This window comes from Panulirus ornatus, chromosome 43 (genome assembly GCF_036320965.1).
Source record: "Panulirus ornatus isolate Po-2019 chromosome 43, ASM3632096v1, whole genome shotgun sequence".
In the NCBI taxonomy this organism is placed as follows: domain Eukaryota; kingdom Metazoa; phylum Arthropoda; class Malacostraca; order Decapoda; family Palinuridae; genus Panulirus; species Panulirus ornatus.
In genome coordinates, this window is record NC_092266.1 from 9363472 (window position 1) to 9381924 (window position 18453).

An 18453-nucleotide genomic window follows, 5' to 3' on the forward strand; every position below is an offset into this window, starting at 1 on the left:
ATTAAGCAACACGTCTTCCTCCCTGGTTATCAGGTAACAACTTTACTGATCACATACCAACACTCACCTGAGTATTGGTCACCAACACTCGCCCATCTCCATACACCCTACCACCACTGTTGGCAGGAGAGAACTGTGACCACCACTGTTGGCAGGAGAGAACTGTGACCACCACTGTTGGCAGGAGAGAACTGTGACCACCACTGCTGGCAAGAGAGAACTGTGACCACCACTGTTGGCAAGAGAGAACTGTGACCACCACTGCTGGCAAGAGAGAACTGTGACCACCACTGTTGGCAGGAGAGAACTGTGACCACCACTGTTGGCAGGAGAAAGCTGTGACCACCACTGTTGGCAGGAGAGAACTGTGACCACCACTGCTGGCAAGAGAGAACTGTGACCACCACTGCTGGCAGGAGAGAACTGTGACCACCACTGTTGGCAGAGAGAACTGTGACCACCACTGTTGGCAAGAGAGAACTGTGACCACCACTGCTGGCAGAGAGAACTGTGACCACCACTGCTGGCAAGAGAGAACTGTGACCACCACTGCTGGCAGAGAGAACTGTGACCACCACTGTTGGCAAGAGAGAACTGTGACCACCACTGCTGGCAGGAGAGAACTGTGACCACCACTGTTGGCAGGAGAGAGATACAGAATCTTCTTTGTAGTATATATAACCATTATACGTTTGCTTCAGGTACATATAACCTGGCAAGTTGGTATGTATAACCTGGCAAGTTGGTATGTATAACCTGGCAAGTTGGTATGTATAACCTGGCAAGTTGAGGTGTATAACCTGGCAAGTTGGTATGTATAACCTGGCAAGTTGAAGTGTATAACCTGGCAAGTTGAACTGTATAACCGCAAGTTGGTGTGTATAACCTGACAAGTTAGTGTACATAACCTGTCTAGTTATATTTCATAACCTGGCAAGTTGGTGTGTATAACCTGACAAGTTGGTGTGCATAACCTGGCAAGTTGGTATGTATAACCTGGCAAGTTGGTACATATAACTTTTCTAGTTAGAACATATCATCAAGTAAGTTAGTATATATAACCTGGCAAGTTGGTATGTATAACACGGCAAGTGAATGTAAATTTGTAAACTCTGGATTGATATGGGTCAAACTGAAAATGTTTGGAGAGAGATAGGTGATTATTGGTGCATATGCACCTGGGCATGAGAAGAAAGATCATGAGAGGCAAGTGTTTTGGGAGCAGCTGAATGAGTGTGTTAGCGGTTTTGATGCACGAGACCCGGTTATAGTGATGGGTGATTTGAATGCAAAGGTGAGTAATGTGGCAGTTGAGGGTATGATTGATATACATGGGGTGTTCAGTGTTGTAAATGGAAATGGTGAAGAGCTTGTAGATTTATGTGCTGAAAAAGGACTGGTGATTGGAATACCTGGTTTAAAAAGAGAGATATACATAAGTATACGAATGTAAGAAGGAGAGATGGCCAGAGAGCGTTATTGGATTACGTGCTAATTGATAAGCGCAAGACAGAGAGACTTTTGGATGTTAATGTGCTGAGAGGTGCAACTGGAGGGATGTCTGATCATTATCTTGTGGAGGTGAAGGTGAAGATTTGTAGAGGTTTTCAGAAAAGAAGAGAGAGTGTTGGGGTGAAGAGAGTGGTGAGAGTAAGTGAGCTTGGAAAGGGGACTTGTGTGAGGAAGTACCAGTAGAGACTGAGTGTATTTGATTCTTGTCCTGTTCTTATGATGCATGTATATTGCTTAAGTCTAACAGAAAGATCTTTACCAGTCTGCCTAACATAAAACTTATCATAATTTCTACATGGCACTTTATAGATGCAGCCAGGGGAGCTTTCTGGTGAGTTCCTGATAAAGATATTCTTCACAGTATTATTGTTGCTAAAGGCAACATTTACATTAAAGGATTTAAGCAACATGGGAAGTAGAGTAAAATCACCAGTCTGCCTAACATAGAACTTATCACAATCTTTACATATTGGTCAGACTGGTAAGGATCTTTCAGTCAGACTTAAGCAACATAAGTAGAGTATATGGACGGGACAAGAATCAAGTACGAAAATGGGGTACATATACAAACATGGGGCACACATACATGTTCGTAACACTCTCCTACACCCACTAAACTTTATACTGACCATCGTACACCCACTACACCTTGCACTGATCATTGTACACCCACTACACCTTGTGCTGACCATTGTACACCCACTACACCTTGTACTGACCATTGTACACCCACTCCTGATGGGCGTAGCAGTAAGTCATGACCCACGACACATGATGATATAGTGTAGTACTCACCAGGTGAGGAGGGCAGGCTGCAGCCAGCTGCCCTACGTACACACCACCTTCACGGCCAGTCAGTCTCCACAACGGCACCTGAGAACAAAATGAAATCATAAATCAAAATTCTCTGCTTCACTAACATCACAAGATGTCGTTATAATGGGCTGTGGACCAGGCAGGGAGGGTCATGATGGGCTGTGGACCAGGCAGGGAGGGTCATGATGGGCTGTGGACCAGGCAGGGAGGGTCATGATGGGCTGTGGACCAGGCAGGGAGGGTCATGATGGGCTGTGGACCAGGCAGGGAGGGTCATGATGGGCTGTGGACCAGGCAGGGAGGGTCATGATGGGTTGTGGACCAGGCAGGGAGGGTCATGATGGGCTGTGGACCAGGCAGGGAGGGTCATGATGGGCTGTGGACCAGGCAGGGAGGGTCATGATGGGCTGTGGACCAGGCAGGGAGGGTCATGATGGGCTGTGGACCAGGCAGGGAGGGTCATGATGGGCTGTGGACCAGGCAGGGAGGGTCATGATGGGTTGTGGACCAGGCAGGGAGGGTCATGATGGGCTGTGGACCAGGCAGGGAGGGTCATGATGGGCTGTGGACCAGGCAGGGAGGGTCATGATGGGCTGTGGACCAGGCAGGGAGGGTCATGATGGGTTGTGGACCAGGCAGGGAGGGTCATGATGGGCTGTGGACCAGGCAGGGAGGGTCATGATGGGCTGTGGACCAGGCAGGGAGGGTCATGATGGGCTGTGGACCAGGCAGGGAGGGTCATGATGGGCTGTGGACCAGGCAGGGAGGGTCATGATGGGTTGTGGACCAGGCAGGGAGGGTCATGATGGGTTGTGGACCAGGCAGGGAGGGTCATGATGGGCTGTGGACCAGGCAGGGAGGGTCATGATGGGCTGTGGACCAGGCAGGGAGGGTCATGATGGGCTGTGGACCAGGCAGGGAGGGTCATGATGGGCTGTGGACCAGGCAGGGAGGGTCATGATGGGCTGTGGACCAGGCAGGGAGGGTCATGATGGGTTGTGGACCAGGCAGGGAGGGTCATGATGGGCTGTGGACCAGGCAGGGAGGGTCATGATGGGCTGTGGACCAGGCAGGGAGGGTCATGATGGGCTGTGGACCAGGCAGGAAGCGTCATGATGGGCTGTGGACCAGGCAGGGAGGGTCATGATGGGCTGTGGACCAGGCAGGGAGGGTCATGATGGGCTGTGGACCAGGCAGGGAGGGTCATGATGGGCTGTGGACCAGGCAGGGAGGGTCATGATGGGTTGTGGACCAGGCAGGGAGGGTCATGATGGGTTGTGGACCAGGCAGAAAGCGTTATGATGGGCTATCTTAAAATCTTGGTACGGAGAAACCTCCTCCAAATTATATTGATGGCAAGAGAAAATTCAATAATGATGTAACCTCACTTGATCCCGCCTCCTTACCTTACAAGTAAGAATAACAAGACCAAGAAGGTTAGGTTAGGTTAGGTTAGGTTAGCATTGTGGCAGAACATCAGGTGAGGCAGTGCTGGACCAGCTGAACATCAGGTGAGGCAGTGCTGGACCAAGAACATCAGGTGAGGCAGTGCTGGACCAGCTGAACATCAGGTGAGGCAGTGCTGGACCAGCTGAACATCAGGTGAGGCAGTGCTGGACCAGCTGAACATCAGGTGAGGCAGTGCTGGACCAGCTGAACATCAGGTGAGGCAGTGCTGGACCAGCTGAACATCAGGTGAGGCAGTGCTGGACCAGCTGAACATCAGGTGAGGCAGTGCTGGACCAGCTGAACATCAGGTGAGGCAGTGCTGGACCAGCTGAACATCAGGTGAGGCAGTGCTGGACCAGCTGAACATCAGGTGAGGCAGTGCTGGACCAGCTGAACATCAGGTGAGGCAGTGCTGGACCAGCTGAACATCAGGTGAGGCAGTGCTGGACCAGCTGAACATCAGGTGAGGCAGTGCTGGACCAGCTGAACATCAGGTGAGGCAGTGCTGGACCAGCTGAACATCAGGTGAGGCAGTGCTGGACCAGCTGAACATCAGGTGAGGCAGTGCTGGACCAGCTGAACATCAGGTGAGGCAGTGCTGGACCAGCTGAACATCAGGTGAGGCAGTGCTGGACCAGCTGAACATCAGGTGAGGCAGTGCTGGACCAGCTGAACATCAGGTGAGGCAGTGCTGGACCAGCTGAACATCAGGTGAGGCAGTGCTGGACCAGCTGAACATCAGGTGAGGCAGTGCTGGACCAGCTGAACATCAGGTGAGGCAGTGCTGGACCAGCTGAACATCAGGTGAGGCAGTGCTGGACCAGCTGAACATCAGGTGAGGCAGTGCTGGACCAAGAACATCAGGTGAGGCAGTGCTGGACCAGCTGAACATCAGGTGAGGCAGTGCTGGACCAGCTGAACATCAGGTGAGGCAGTGCTGGACCAGCTGAACATCAGGTGAGGCAGTGCTGGACCAGCTGAACATCAGGTGAGGCAGTGCTGGACCAGCTGAACATCAGGTGAGGCAGTGCTGGACCAAGAACATCAGGTGAGGCAGTGCTGGACCAGCTGAACATCAGGTGAGGCAGTGCTGGACCAAGAACATCAGGTGAGGCAGTGCTGGACCAGCTGAACATCAGGTGAGGCAGTGCTGGACCAAGAACATCAGGTGAGGCAGTGCTGGACCAGCTGAACATCAGGTGAGGCAGTGCTGGACCAAGAACATCAGGTGAGGCAGTGCTGGACCAAGAACATCAGGTGAGGCAGTGCTGGACCAGCTGAACATCAGGTGAGGCAGTGCTGGACCAGCTGAACATCAGGTGAGGCAGTGCTGGACCAGCTGAACATCAGGTGAGGCAGTGCTGGACCAGCTGAACATCAGGTGAGGCAGTGCTGGACCAAGAACATCAGGTGAGGCAGTGCTGGACCAAGAACATCAGGTGAGGCAGTGCTGGACCAGCTGAACATCAGGTGAGGCAGTGCTGGACCAGCTGAACATCAGGTGAGGCAGTGCTGGACCAAGAACATCAGGTGAGGCTGTGCTGGACCAGCTGAACATCAGGTGAGGCAGTGCTGGACCAGCTGAACATCAGGTGAGGCAGTGCTGGACCAGCTGAAAGAATCCAGAGATTTTACACAGAGTGAGCCAGTCACTGTTGCCTCCACCTTGGGTCAAGCTCACCCACCTAGTGATGATGATTGAGGCTAACCCTTGTCTCAGTGATAGTGATGATGATTGAGGCTAACCCTTGTCTCAGTGATAGTGATGATGATTGAGGCTAACCCTTGTCTCAGTGATAGTGATGATGATTGAGGCTAACCCTTGTCTCAGTGATAGTGATGATGATTGAGGCTAACCCTTGTCTCAGTGATAGTGATGATGATTGAGGCTAACCCTTGTCTCAGTGATAGTGATGATGATTGAGGCTAACCCTTTGTCTCAGTGATAGTGATGATGATTGAGGCTAACCCTTGTCTCAGTGATAGTGATGATGATTGAGGCTAACCCTTGTCTCAGTGATAGTGATGATGATTGAGGCTAACCCTTGTCTCAGTGATAGTGATGATGATTGAGGCTAACCCTTGTCTCAGTGATAGTGATGATGATTGAGGCTAACCCTTGTCTCAGTGATAGTGATGATGATTGAGGCTAACCCTTGTCTCAGTGATAGTGATGATGATTGAGGCTAACCCTTGTCTCAGTGATAGTGATGATGATTGAGGCTAACCCTTGTCTCAGTGATAGTGATGATGATTGAGGCTAACCCTTGTCTCAGTGATAGTGATGATGATTGAGGCTAACCCTTGTCTCAGTGATAGTGATGATGATTGAGGCTAACCCTTGTCTCAGTGATAGTGATGATGATTGAGGCTAACCCTTGTCTCAGTGATAGTGATGATGATTGAGGCTAACCCTTGTCTCAGTGATAGTGATGATGATTGAGGCTAACCCTTGTCTCAGTGATAGTGTCAGTTGTAAGAGTGGCAATCAGTCTGTAGGTGAGGAACTACAACGCGTTCCTGTCTAAGGTGACCATATTGCGTGCTTGTGTTGCACTGCAGACTCTGATGGTGGAGGGTTTGGTGCCGGTGGGAGAGTCTGAGAAGCGAGTCTTGGTAGCCAGGCTGTGGACTTACAGGGCAGCTCCACCAGCTAGTGTGTATGTGGAAACACATCTCTTCATTGGCCCTGTTCTTGTGGGGATTGTGGATAACTGGCCTGTCTCGGGAGAGGACTTTGTGTGATCCAGCGGAAGGAGGAAAGTTGATCCTGTGCAGGTGTTGTCTGTGAGACGGGTGAAGTTCACGGTTCTCTGTGAGACGGGTGAAGTTCACGGTTGTCTGTGAGACGGGTGAAGTTCACGGTTGTCTGTGAGACGGGTGAAGTTCACGGTTGTCTGTGAGACGGGTGAAGTTCACGGTTGTCTGTGAGACGGGTGAAGTTCACGGTTGTCTGTGAGACGGGTGAAGTTCACGGTTGTCTGTGAGACGGGTGAAGTTCACGGTTGTCTGTGAGACGGGTGAAGTTCACGGTTGTCTGTGAGACGGGTGAAGTTCACGGTTGTCTGTGAGACGGGTGAAGTTCACGGTTGTCTGTGAGACGGGTGAAGTTCACGGTTGTCTGTGAGACGGGTGAAGTTCACGGTTGTCTGTGAGACGGGTGAAGTTCACGGTTGTCTGTGAGACGGGTGAAGTTCACGGTTGTCTGTGAGACGGGTGAAGTTCACGGTTGTCTGTGAGACGGGTGAAGTTCACGGTTGTCTGTGAGACGGGTGAAGTTCACGGTTGTCTGTGAGACGGGTGAAGTTCACGGTTGTCTGTGAGACTAAGAACATCTTCTGAGGATGAAATCGGTGATGTGGCGCTGTGTGACACCGTCTTTGCTGGATCAGTGGGCGAGTTTGACGATTGCACAATCGGAAGAGATCACAGGAGTCCCAACCACAATATAAGAAACTGTTGGAGTCGGCTGAAGAATATGCTGACGATTATCATCTTCGGGATGGGTTGCTGGTGTCGGGATGGGTTGCTGGTGTCGGGATGGGTTGCTGGTGTCGGGATGGGTTGCTGGTGTCGGGATGGGTTGCTGGTGTCGGGATGGGTTGCTGGTGTCGGGATGGGTTGCTGGTGTCGGGTGTCATGTAATGGGGAAGACGAAGAGTGGCAGGTAGTTGGCCAGGTTGCGAGGCCACGTTTGTACAGAAGGGAGATTTTGCACATGACTCAAGGTTTGCAGGTTACTCAGGGGTGAGTGAGGACGACCCAAGAGCGAGTGTGCTGGAATGTATATTGGCCTGGTGTCCTCCGAGATGTCGCTCAGTATGTAAAGACTGATGTGGAATGATGTGGAAACCTTACCAAAAGCTTAAGGTTGCTCCCTTAGTTTCTATTCCCCGTTTGAAGCTTCCTTTGACCGTGTTATACATGACATTGTGGCCTATTGCTAAAGTGCTCATCTGGCAATTGTTACATTTTGATTGTTACTGATGTGTCCAAGAGATATCCCGAAGCGATACCTTTAAGAAGCATGAATGCAAAAGCTGTTGTTCAGAAATTGCTTAGCTTCACAAAGTTTCGATCACCCAAAAAGGTGGAGTCTGATCAAGGGTCCAAATTTGTGTCCAGGACTTTTCACCAAACCCTGAAGGATTACTTCCACAGCTGACCACCCTCAGCGCCAGGCGCACTGGAGCGCTACCATTCCATACTACAGTCTATGATAGTGAAGATGTGTTGTACCAACAACAACACCAGAGACTGGCATGAGGGACTCCCGCTCATCTTGTTTGTTTGCCACCAGAGAAATGCTGATGTTTGCCCACAAGATGCGAGGACCTCTTGTTACTGAGAGATGTATGGCTGAACAAGTGACCCAGGCACGAAATGACCCAGGCATGAAGTGACCCAGGCACGAAGTGACCCAGGCATGAAGTGACCCAAGCACGAAGTAACCCAAGCACGAAGTGACCCAGGCACGAAGTGACCCAGGCACGAAGTAACCCAGGCACGAAGTGACCCAAGCACGAAGTAACCCAGGCACGAAGTGACCCAGGCACGAAGTAACCCAGGCACGAAGTGACCCAAGCATGAAGTGACCCAAGCACGAAGTAACCCAAGCACGAAGTGACCCAAGCACGAAGTGTCCCAGGCACGAAGTAACCCAGGCACGAAGTGACCCAAGCACGAAGTGACCCAAGCACGAAGTGACCCAGGCACGAAGTGGCCCCTTCACGAAGTGACCCAAGCACGAAGTGACCCAGGCACGAAGTGACCCAAGCATGAAGTGACCCAGGCACGAAGTGACCCAGGCACGAAGTAACCCAGGCACGAAGTGACCCAAGCACGAAGTAACCCAGGCACGAAGTGACCCAGGCATGAAGTAACCCAAGCATGAAGTGACCCAAGCACGAAGTAACCCAGGCACGAAGTGACCCAAGCACGAAGTGACCCAGGCACGAAGTAACCCAGGCACGAAGTGACCCAAGCACGAAGTGACCCAGGCACGAAGTAACCCAGGCACGAAGTGACCCAGGCACGAAGTGACCCAGGCACGAAGTAACCCAGGCACGAAGTGACCCAAGCACGAAGTGACCCAAGCATGAAGTGACCAAGCACGAAGTGGCCCCTTCACGAAGTGACCCAAGCACGAAGTGACCCAGGCACGAAGTGACCCAAGCATGAAGTGACCCAGGCACGAAGTGACCCAGGCACGAAGTAACCCAGGCACGAAGTAACCCAGGCACGAAGTGACCCAGGCACGAAGTGACCCAAGCATGAAGTGACCCAGGCACGAAGTGACCCCTTCACGAAGTGACCCCTTCACGAAGTGACCCCTTCACGAAGTGACCCAGGCACGAAGTGACCCAAGCATGAAGTGACCCAGGCACGAAGTGACCCAAGCATGAAGTGACCCAGGCACGAAGTAACCCAGGCACGAAGTGACCCAAGCACGAAGTGACCCAGGCACGAAGTAACCCAGGCACGAAGTGACCCAGGCACGAAGTGACCCAAGCATGAAGTGACCCAAGCATGAAGTGACACAAGCACGAAGTGACCCAGGCACGAAGTGACCCAGGCACGAAGTGACCCAAGCACGAAGTGACCCAGGCACGAAGTGACCCAGGCACGAAGTAACCCAGGCACGAAGTGACCCAGGCACGAAGTGACCCAAGCACGAAGTGACCCAGGCACTAAGTGACCCAGGCACGAAGTGACCCAGGCACGAGGTGACCCAGGCACGAAGTGACCCAGGCACGAAGTAACCTAGGCATGAAGTGACCCAAGCACGAAGTGACCCAGGCACGAAGTGACCCAGGCACGAAGTAACCTAGGCATGAAGTGACCCAAGCACGAAGTGACCCAGGCAAGAAGTGACCCAGGCACGAAGTAACCTAGGCATGAAGTGACCCAAGCACGAAGTGACCCAGGCACGAAGTGACCCAGGCACGAAGTAACCTAGGCATGAAGTGACCCAGGCACGAGGTGACCCAGGCACGAAGTGACCGAGGCACGAAGTAACCTAGGCATGAAGTGACCCAAGCACGAAGTGACCAAGGCACGAAGTGACCCAGGCACGAAGTAACCTAGGCATGAAGTGACCCAGGCACGAGGTGACCCAGGCACGAAGTGACCCAGGCACGAAGTAACCTAGGCATGAAGTGACCCAAGCACGAAGTGACCAAGGCACGAAGTGACCCAGGCACGAAGTAACCTAGGCATGAAGTGACCCAAGCACGAAGTGACCCAGGCACGAAGTGACCCAGCCACGAAGTAACCTAGGCATGAAGTGACCCAAGCACGAAGTGACCCAGGCACGAGGTGACCCAGGCACGAAGTAACCTAGGCATGAAGTGACCCAAGCACGAAGTGACCCAGGCACTAAGTGACCCAGGCACTAAGTGACCCAGGCACGAGGTGACCCAGGCACGAGGTGACCCAGGCACGAATGAAGAGCTGGTATGACAAACGGTCTTGAATGAGAAGTTTTGAGTTGGGTGACGAGATGTTGCTTGTATTACGTCAACCAACACATCCAGCAGCAGCCCATCTTCAGGGTCTATACACCATAATCAGGAAGGTAGGAGACTTGAATTACCTTGTCTCGACAGGCTAGGAAGGTAGGAGACTTGAATTACCTTGTCTCGACAGGCTAGGAAGGTAGGAGACTTGAATTACCTTGTCCTAACAGGCTAGGAGGGTAGGAGACTTGAATTACCTTGTCCTAACAGGCTAGGAGGGTAGGAGACTTGAATTACCTTGTCCTAACAGGCTAGGAGGGTAGGAGACTTGAATTACCTTGTCCTAACAGGGTAGGAGGGCAGAAATTATGCCACATCAATATGCTTAAACCATATCTCCGTCATGCCACCTGCCGGTCTCCATGACTGATCTTCCAACAGTGTGTGACGAAGAGGATGATCCAGGCACGGAGACCTGGGAGACCTGGGAGACCTGACGGAGGCGCGGGCAGGGAGTGGGAGGTGAAACTGTTTCTCCTGACGGGGAGCCACGTGTGCAGATCTCTGCCCTGCTGTCAAATCTTCCAGAAGCACACCTGGACACTGACTACCCATGATGTAGAGGTGGAAGATGCTCAGCTTACTGGGGACGTCCACAACCAGCAGCCGACCTTCACAACTACATGTTGGACCACCATCTGACGCAGTCATGTGAGTTAGTGTGGAGCTCACACGTGACCCTCACAACTACATGTTGGACCACCATCTGACGCAGTCATGTGCGTCAGTGTGGAGCTCACACGTGACCCTCGTAGCGAGGTCTGATGGTTCTGTATCGACCACCAACGAGTTAACGGGATAACAAGGACTGCCAGTTGCCCACTGCTACGTAGGCAATGTTCACTACCTGACAAAACTCGACCTCAGGTAAGGGTAATGGCAAATTAAAGTAACTGAGAAAGCACAAGACATCAGTGTTTTCGTAGTGTTGGGACGGACATATAAGTGTAAAGCGATGCCTTTTAACACGAAAAAGGCCCTGCCACATTTCAGGCCCTGCCACATTTCAGGCCCTGCCACATTTCAGGCCCTGCCACATTTCAGGCCCTGCCACATTACAGGCCCTGCCATATTGTATCGACTTATGAACATTGTCATGAGAGACATGTTGTTTATTTGGATGATAATGTGAGTTATAGTCAGAAGTGAGAGGAACAATCACAAAGACTTGACAGACTTTTGACTGTCTTGGTTGAAGTTAAAGTCTTCCTTAACTGAGAGAAATGTGAACTTGAAAAATCCAACATGCAGTTTTTGGGCAACGTGATGGGCCAAGGTGGGTTAGTCCCACCAACCTGATAGGTGCCTCCTGATCTATGTGATGGGCCAAGGTGGGTTAGTCCCACCAACCTGATAGGTGCCTCCTGATCTATGTGATGGGCCAAGGTGAGGTAGTCCCACCAACCTGATAGGTGCCTCCTGATCTATGTGATGGGCCAAGGTGAGGTAGTCCCACCAACCTGATAGGTGCCTCCCGATCTATGTGATGGGCCAAGGTGAGGTAGTCCCACCAACCTGATAGGTGCCTCCTGATCTATGTGATGGGCCAAGGTGAGGTAGTCCCACCAACCTGATAGGTGCCTCCTGATCTATGTGATGGGCCAAGGTGGGTAGTCCCACCAACCTGATAGGTGCCTCCCTGATCTATGTGATGGGCCAAGGTGAGGTAGTCCCACCAACCTGATAGGTGCCTCCTGATCTATGTGATGGGCCAAGGTGAGGTAGTCCCACCAACCTGATAGGTGCCTCCCGATCTATGTGATGGGCCAAGGTGAGGTAGTCCCACCAACCTGATAGGTGCCTCCTGATCTATGTGATGGGCCAAGGTGAGGTTAGTCCCACCAACCTGATAGGTGCCTCCGATCTATGTGATGGGCCAAGGTGAGGTAGTCCCACCAACCTGATAGGTGCCTCCTGATCTATGTGATGGGCCAAGGTGAGGTAGTCCCACCAACCTGATAGGTGCCTCCCGATCTATGTGATGGGCCAAGGTGAGGTAGTCCCACCAACCTGATAGGTGCCTCCTGATCTATGTGATGGGCCAAGGTGAGGTAGTCCCACCAACCTGATAGGTGCCTCCCTGATCTATGTGATGGGCCAAGGTGAGGTAGTCCCACCAACCTGATAGGTGCTCCTGATCTATGTGATGGGGCCAAGGTGAGGTAGTCCCACCAACCTGATAGGTGCCTCCCTGATCTATGTGATGGGCAAGGTGAGGTAGTCCCACCAACCTGATAGGTGCCTCCCCTGATCTATGTGATGGGCAAGGTGAGGTATAGTACCACCAACCTGATAGGTCGCCCTCCCGATCTATGTGATGGGCCAAGGTGAGGTAGTCCCACCAACCTGATAGGTGCCTCCCCCCCCGATCTATGTGATGGGCCAAGGTGAGGTAGTCCCACCAACCTGATAGGTGCCTCCCTGATCTATGTGATGGGCCAAGGTGGGTTAGTCCCACCAACCTGATAGGTGCCTCCTGATCTATGTGATGGGCCAAGGTGAGGTAGTCCCACCAACCTGATAGGTGCCTCCCGATCTATGTGATGGGCCAAGGTGAGGTAGTCCCACCAACCTGATAGGTGCCTCCTGATCTATGTGATGGGCCAAGGTGAGGTAGTCCCACCAACCTGATAGGTGCCTCCCGATCTATGTGATGGGCCAAGGTGAGGTAGTCCCACCAACCTGATAGGTGCCTCCCGATCTATGTGATGGGCCAAGGTGAGGTAGTCCCACCAACCTGATAGGTGCCTCCTGATCTATGTGATGGGCCAAGGTGAGGTAGTCCCACCAACCTGATAGGTGCCTCCCGATCTATGTGATGGGCCAAGGTGAGGTAGTCCCACCAACCTGATAGGTGCCTCCCGATCTATGTGATGGGCCAAGGTGAGGTAGTCCCACCAACCTGATAGGTGCCTCCCGATCTATGTGATGGGCCAAGGTGAGGTAGTCCCACCAACCTGATAGGTGCCTCCCGATCTATGTGATGGGCCAAGGTGAGGTAGTCCCACCAACCGTGATAGGTGCCTCCCTGATCTATGTGATGGGCCAAGGTGAGGTAGTCCCACCAACCTGATAGGTGCCTCCTGATCTATGTGATGGGCCAAGGTGAGGTAGTCCCACCAACCTGATAGGTGCCTCCCGATCTATGTGATGGGCCAAGGTGAGGTAGTCCCACCAACCTGATAGGTGCCTCCCGATCTATGTGATGGGCCAAGGTGAGGTAGTCCCACCAACCTGATAGGTGCCTCCTGATCTATGTGATGGGCCAAGGTGAGGTAGTCCCACCAACCTGATAGGTGCCTCCCGATCTATGTGATGGGCCAAGGTGAGGTAGTCCCACCAACCTGATAGGTGCCTCCTGATCTATGTGATGGGCCAAGGTGAGGTAGTCCCACCAACCTGATAGGTGCCTCCGATCTATGTGATGGGCCAAGGTGAGGTAGTCCCACCAACCTGATAGGTGCCTCCTGATCTATGTGATGGGCCAAGGTGAGGTAGTCCCACCAACCTGATAGGTGCCTCCCGATCTATGTGATGGGCCAAGGTGAGGTAGTCCCACCAACCTGATAGGTGCCTCCTGATCTATGTGATGGGCCAAGGTGGGTTAGTCCCACCAACCTGATAGGTGCCTCCTGATCTATGTGATGGGCCAAGGTGAGGTAGTCCCACCAACCTGATAGGTGCCTCCCGATCTATGTGATGGGCCAAGGTGAGGTAGTCCCACCAACCTGATAGGTGCCTCCCGATCTATGTGATGGGCCAAGGTGAGGTAGTCCCACCAACCTGATAGGTGCCTCCGATCTATGTGATGGGCCAAGGTGAGGTAGTCCCACCAACCTGATAGGTGCCTCCCGATCTATGTGATGGGCCAAGGTGAGGTAGTCCCACCAACCTGATAGGTGCCTCCTGATCTATGTGATGGGCCAAGGTGAGGTAGTCCCACCAACCTGATAGGTGCCTCCCGATCTATGTGATGGGCCAAGGTGAGGTAGTCCCACCAACCTGATAGGTGCCTCCTGATCTATGTGATGGGCCAAGGTGAGGTAGTCCCACCAACCTGATAGGTGCCTCCTGATCTATGTGATGGGCCAAGGTGAGGTAGTCCCACCAACCTGATAGGTGCCTCCCGATCTATGTGATGGGCCAAGGTGAGGTAGTCCCACCAACCTGATAGGTGCCTCCTGATCTATGTGATGGGCCAAGGTGGGTTAGTCCCACCAACCTGATAGGTGCCTCCTGATCTATGTGATGGGCCAAGGTGAGGTAGTCCCACCAACCTGATAGGTGCCTCCTGATCTATGTGATGGGCCAAGGTGAGGTAGTCCCACCAACCTGATAGGTGCCTCCCGATCTATGTGATGGGCCAAGGTGAGGTAGTCCCACCAACCTGATAGGTGCCTCCTGATCTATGTGATGGGCCAAGGTGAGGTAGTCCCACCAACCTGATAGGTGCCTCCCGATCTATGTGATGGGGCAAGGTGAGGTAGTCCCACCAACCTGATAGGTGCCTCCTGATCTATGTGATGGGCCAAGGTGGGTTAGTCCCGCCAACCTGATAGGTGCCTCCTGATCTATGTGATGGGCCAAGGTGAGGTAGTCCCACCAACCTGATAGGTGCCTCCTGATCTATGTGATGGGCCAAGGTGAGGTAGTCCCACCAACCTGATAGGTGCCTCCTGATCTATGTGATGGGCCAAGGTGGGTTAGTCCCACCAACCTGATAGGTGCCTCCTGATCTATGTGATGGGCCAAGGTGAGGTAGTCCCACCAACCTGATAGGTGCCTCCTGATCTATGTGATGGGCCAAGGTGAGGTAGTCCCACCAACGTGATAGGTGCCTCCCGATCTATGTGATGGGCCAAGGTGGGTTAGTCCCACCAACCTGATAGGTGCCTCCTGATCTATGTGATGGGCCAAGGTGGGTTAGTCCCACCAACCTGGTAGGTGCCTCCTGATCTATGTGATGGGGCAAGGTGAGGTAGTCCCACCAAGGTGATAGGTGCCTCCCGATCTATGTGATGGGCCAAGGTGAGGTAGTCCCACCAACCTGATAGGTGCCTCCTGATCTATGTGATGGGGCAAGGTGAGGTAGTCCCACCAAGGTGATAGGTGCCTCCCGATCTATGTGACGGGCCAAGGTGAGCTAGTCCCATCAACCTGATAGGTGCCTCCCGATCTATGTGATGGGGCAAGGTGAGGTAGTCCCACCAAGGTGATAGGTGCCTCCCGATCTAGAAGAGAACTGGGACGTTTTATGGTTATGGTTGGATACGAGAAGATGTTAACTTTGCCATTATTGAGGCTTCCCTCACAGATTTATTGAAGAAAGAATTAAGATATGTTTGCAACAAGCAGTGTAAGACAGCCTTCCATTACCACACTTAGTCCTATCTTCCAGGATTCTCATCTTTACATACGATTTAGATCAACTGCAGATGTTAGTAATGTGGGAGTTGGTGTGCAGGATGATGATGTTAGTAATGTGGGAGTTGGTGTGCAGGATGATGATGTTAGTAATGTGGAAGTTGGTGTGCAGGATGATGATGTTAGTAATGTGGGAGTTGGTGTGCAGGATGATGATGTTAGTAATGTGGGAGTTGGTGTGCAGGATGATGATGTTAGTAATGTGGGAGTTGGTGTGCAGGATGATGATGTTAGTAATGTGGGAGTTGGTGTGCAGGATGATGTTAGTAATGTGGGAGTTGGTGTGCAGGATGATGATGTTAGTAATGTGGGAGTTGGTGTGCAGGATGATGATGTTAGTAATGTGGGAGTTGGTGTGCAGGATGATGATGTTAGTAATGTGGGAGTTGGTGTGCAGGATGATGATGTTAGTAATGTGGGAGTTGGTGTGCAGGAGGATGATGTTAGTAATGTGGGAGTTGGTGTGCAGGATGATGATGTTAGTAATGTGGGAGTTGGTGTGCAGGATGATGATGTTAGTAATGTGGGAGTTGGTGTGCAGGATGATGATGTTAGTAATGTGGGAGTTGGTGTGCAGGATGATGATGTTAGTAATGTGGGAGTTGGTGTGCAGGATGATGATGTTAGTAATGTGGGAGTTGGTGTGCAGGATGATGATGTTAGTAATGTGGGAGTTGGTGTGCAGGATGATGATGTTAGTAATGTGGGAGTTGGTGTGCAGGATGATGATGTTAGTAATGTGGGAGTTGGTGTGCAGGATGATGATGTTAGTAATGTGGGAGTTGGTGTGCAGGATGATGATGTTAGTAATGTGGGAGTTGGTGTGCAGGATGATGTTAGTAATGTGGGAGTTGGTGTGCAGGATGATGATGTTAGTAATGTGGGAGTTGGTGTGCAGGATGATGATGTTAGTAATGTGGGAGTTGGTGTGCAGGATGATGTTAGTAATGTGGGAGTTGGTGTGCAGGAGGATGATGTTAGTAATGTGGGAGTTGGTGTGCAGGATGATGTTAGTAATGTGGGAGTTGGTGTGCAGGAGGATGATGTTAGTAATGTGGGAGTTGGTGTGCAGGATGATGATGTTAGTAATGTGGGAGTTGGTGTGCAGGATGATGATGTTAGTAATGTGGGAGTTGGTGTGCAGGAGGATGATGTTAGTAATGTGGGAGTTGGTGTGCAGGATGATGATGTTAGTAATGTGGGAGTTGGTGTGCAGGAGGATGATGTTAGTAATGTGGGAGTTGGTGTGCAGGATGATGATGTTAGTAATGTGGGAGTTGGTGTGCAGGATGATGATGTTAGTAATGTGGGAGTTGGTGTGCAGGATGATGATGTTAGTAATGTGGGAGTTGGTGTGCAGGATGATGATGTTAGTAATGTGGGAGTTGGTGTCAGGATGATGATGTTAGTAATGTGGGAGTTGGTGTGCAGGATGATGATGTTAGTAATGTGGGAGTTGGTGTGCAGGATGATGATGTTAGTAATGTGGGAGTTGGTGTGCAGGAGGATGATGTTAGTAATGTGGGAGTTGGTGTGCAGGATGATGATGTTAGTAATGTGGGAGTTGGTGTGCAGGATGATGATGTTAGTAATGTGGGAGTTGGTGTGCAGGATGATGATGTTAGTAATGTGGGAGTTGGTGTGCAGGATGATGATGTTAGTAATGTGGGAGTTGGTGTGCAGGATGATGATGTTAGTAATGTGGGAGTTGGTGTGCAGGATGATGATGTTAGTAATGTGGGAGTTGGTGTGCAGGATGATGATGTTAGTAATGTGGGAGTTGGTGTGCAGGATGATGATGTTAGTAATGTGGGAGTTGGTGTGCAGGATGATGATGTTAGTAATGTGGGAGTTGGTGTGCAGGATGATGATGTTAGTAATGTGGGAGTTGGTGTGCAGGATGATGATGTTAGTAATGTGGGAGTTGGTGTGCAGGAGGATGATGTTAGTAATGTGGGAGTTGGTGTGCAGGATGATGATGTTAGTAATGTGGGAGTTGGTGTGCAGGATGATGATGTTAGTAATGTGGGAGTTGGTGTGCAGGATGATGATGTTAGTAATGTGGGAGTTGGTGTGCAGGATGATGATGTTAGTAATGTGGGAGTTGGTGTGCAGGATGATGATGTTAGTAATGTGGGAGTTGGTGTGCAGGATGATGATGTTAGTAATGTGGGAGTTGGTGTGCAGGATGATGATGTTAGTAATGTGGGAGTTGGTGTGCAGGATGATGATGTTAGTAATGTGGGAGTTGGTGTGCAGGATGATGATGTTAGTAATGTGGGAGTTGGTGTGCAGGATGATGATGTTAGTAATGTGGGAGTTGGTGTGCAGGATGATGAAGGAAATGGTTGGTCATCCAGTAAGGTAGTTTAGTAAGAAATTTATTCAGTCCCAGATGGACTCTGCCAAAACTGAAAGATCTTTTGTCTTTGATTTTTGCATTACATCATTTTCACGTCCATAATTATGCCCTTCAGTCAATGCTATTATTGTGTATACTGATCCACACACACTAGAATATGTCAATAAGTTTCGAGTTACAAGTTTACAAGATGGGTTTATTTCCCTCAGGAATATATTCAGAGATTCATAATGTTGCTGGTAAACACAATGTAACGGCACACATTGTTCATCCTGCTATTAAAGTAAGAAAATTCCTTTAAAGGAATGGACTACCCACATATGTTGTATGGTGTGTGTGTGTGTGTGTGTTGGGTTGTAGTATATGGTGGCC

The 18453-nt window shown here is 51.2% G+C and overlaps 1 protein-coding gene across 3 annotated transcripts in view; it reads right to left on the reverse strand.

The window, feature by feature from the left end:
* Nucleotides 1–18453, reverse strand: part of Reck (Reversion-inducing-cysteine-rich protein with kazal motifs) — a 165829-nt gene that overhangs the window by 92491 nt on the left and 54885 nt on the right. For all 3 annotated transcript variants that reach the window (XM_071686912.1, XM_071686913.1, XM_071686911.1), the window contains one exon: nt 2308–2385. In XM_071686912.1, coding sequence (XP_071543013.1) covers nt 2308–2385 — 78 coding nt within the window. The remainder of the gene's footprint in view (nt 1–2307; nt 2386–18453) is intronic.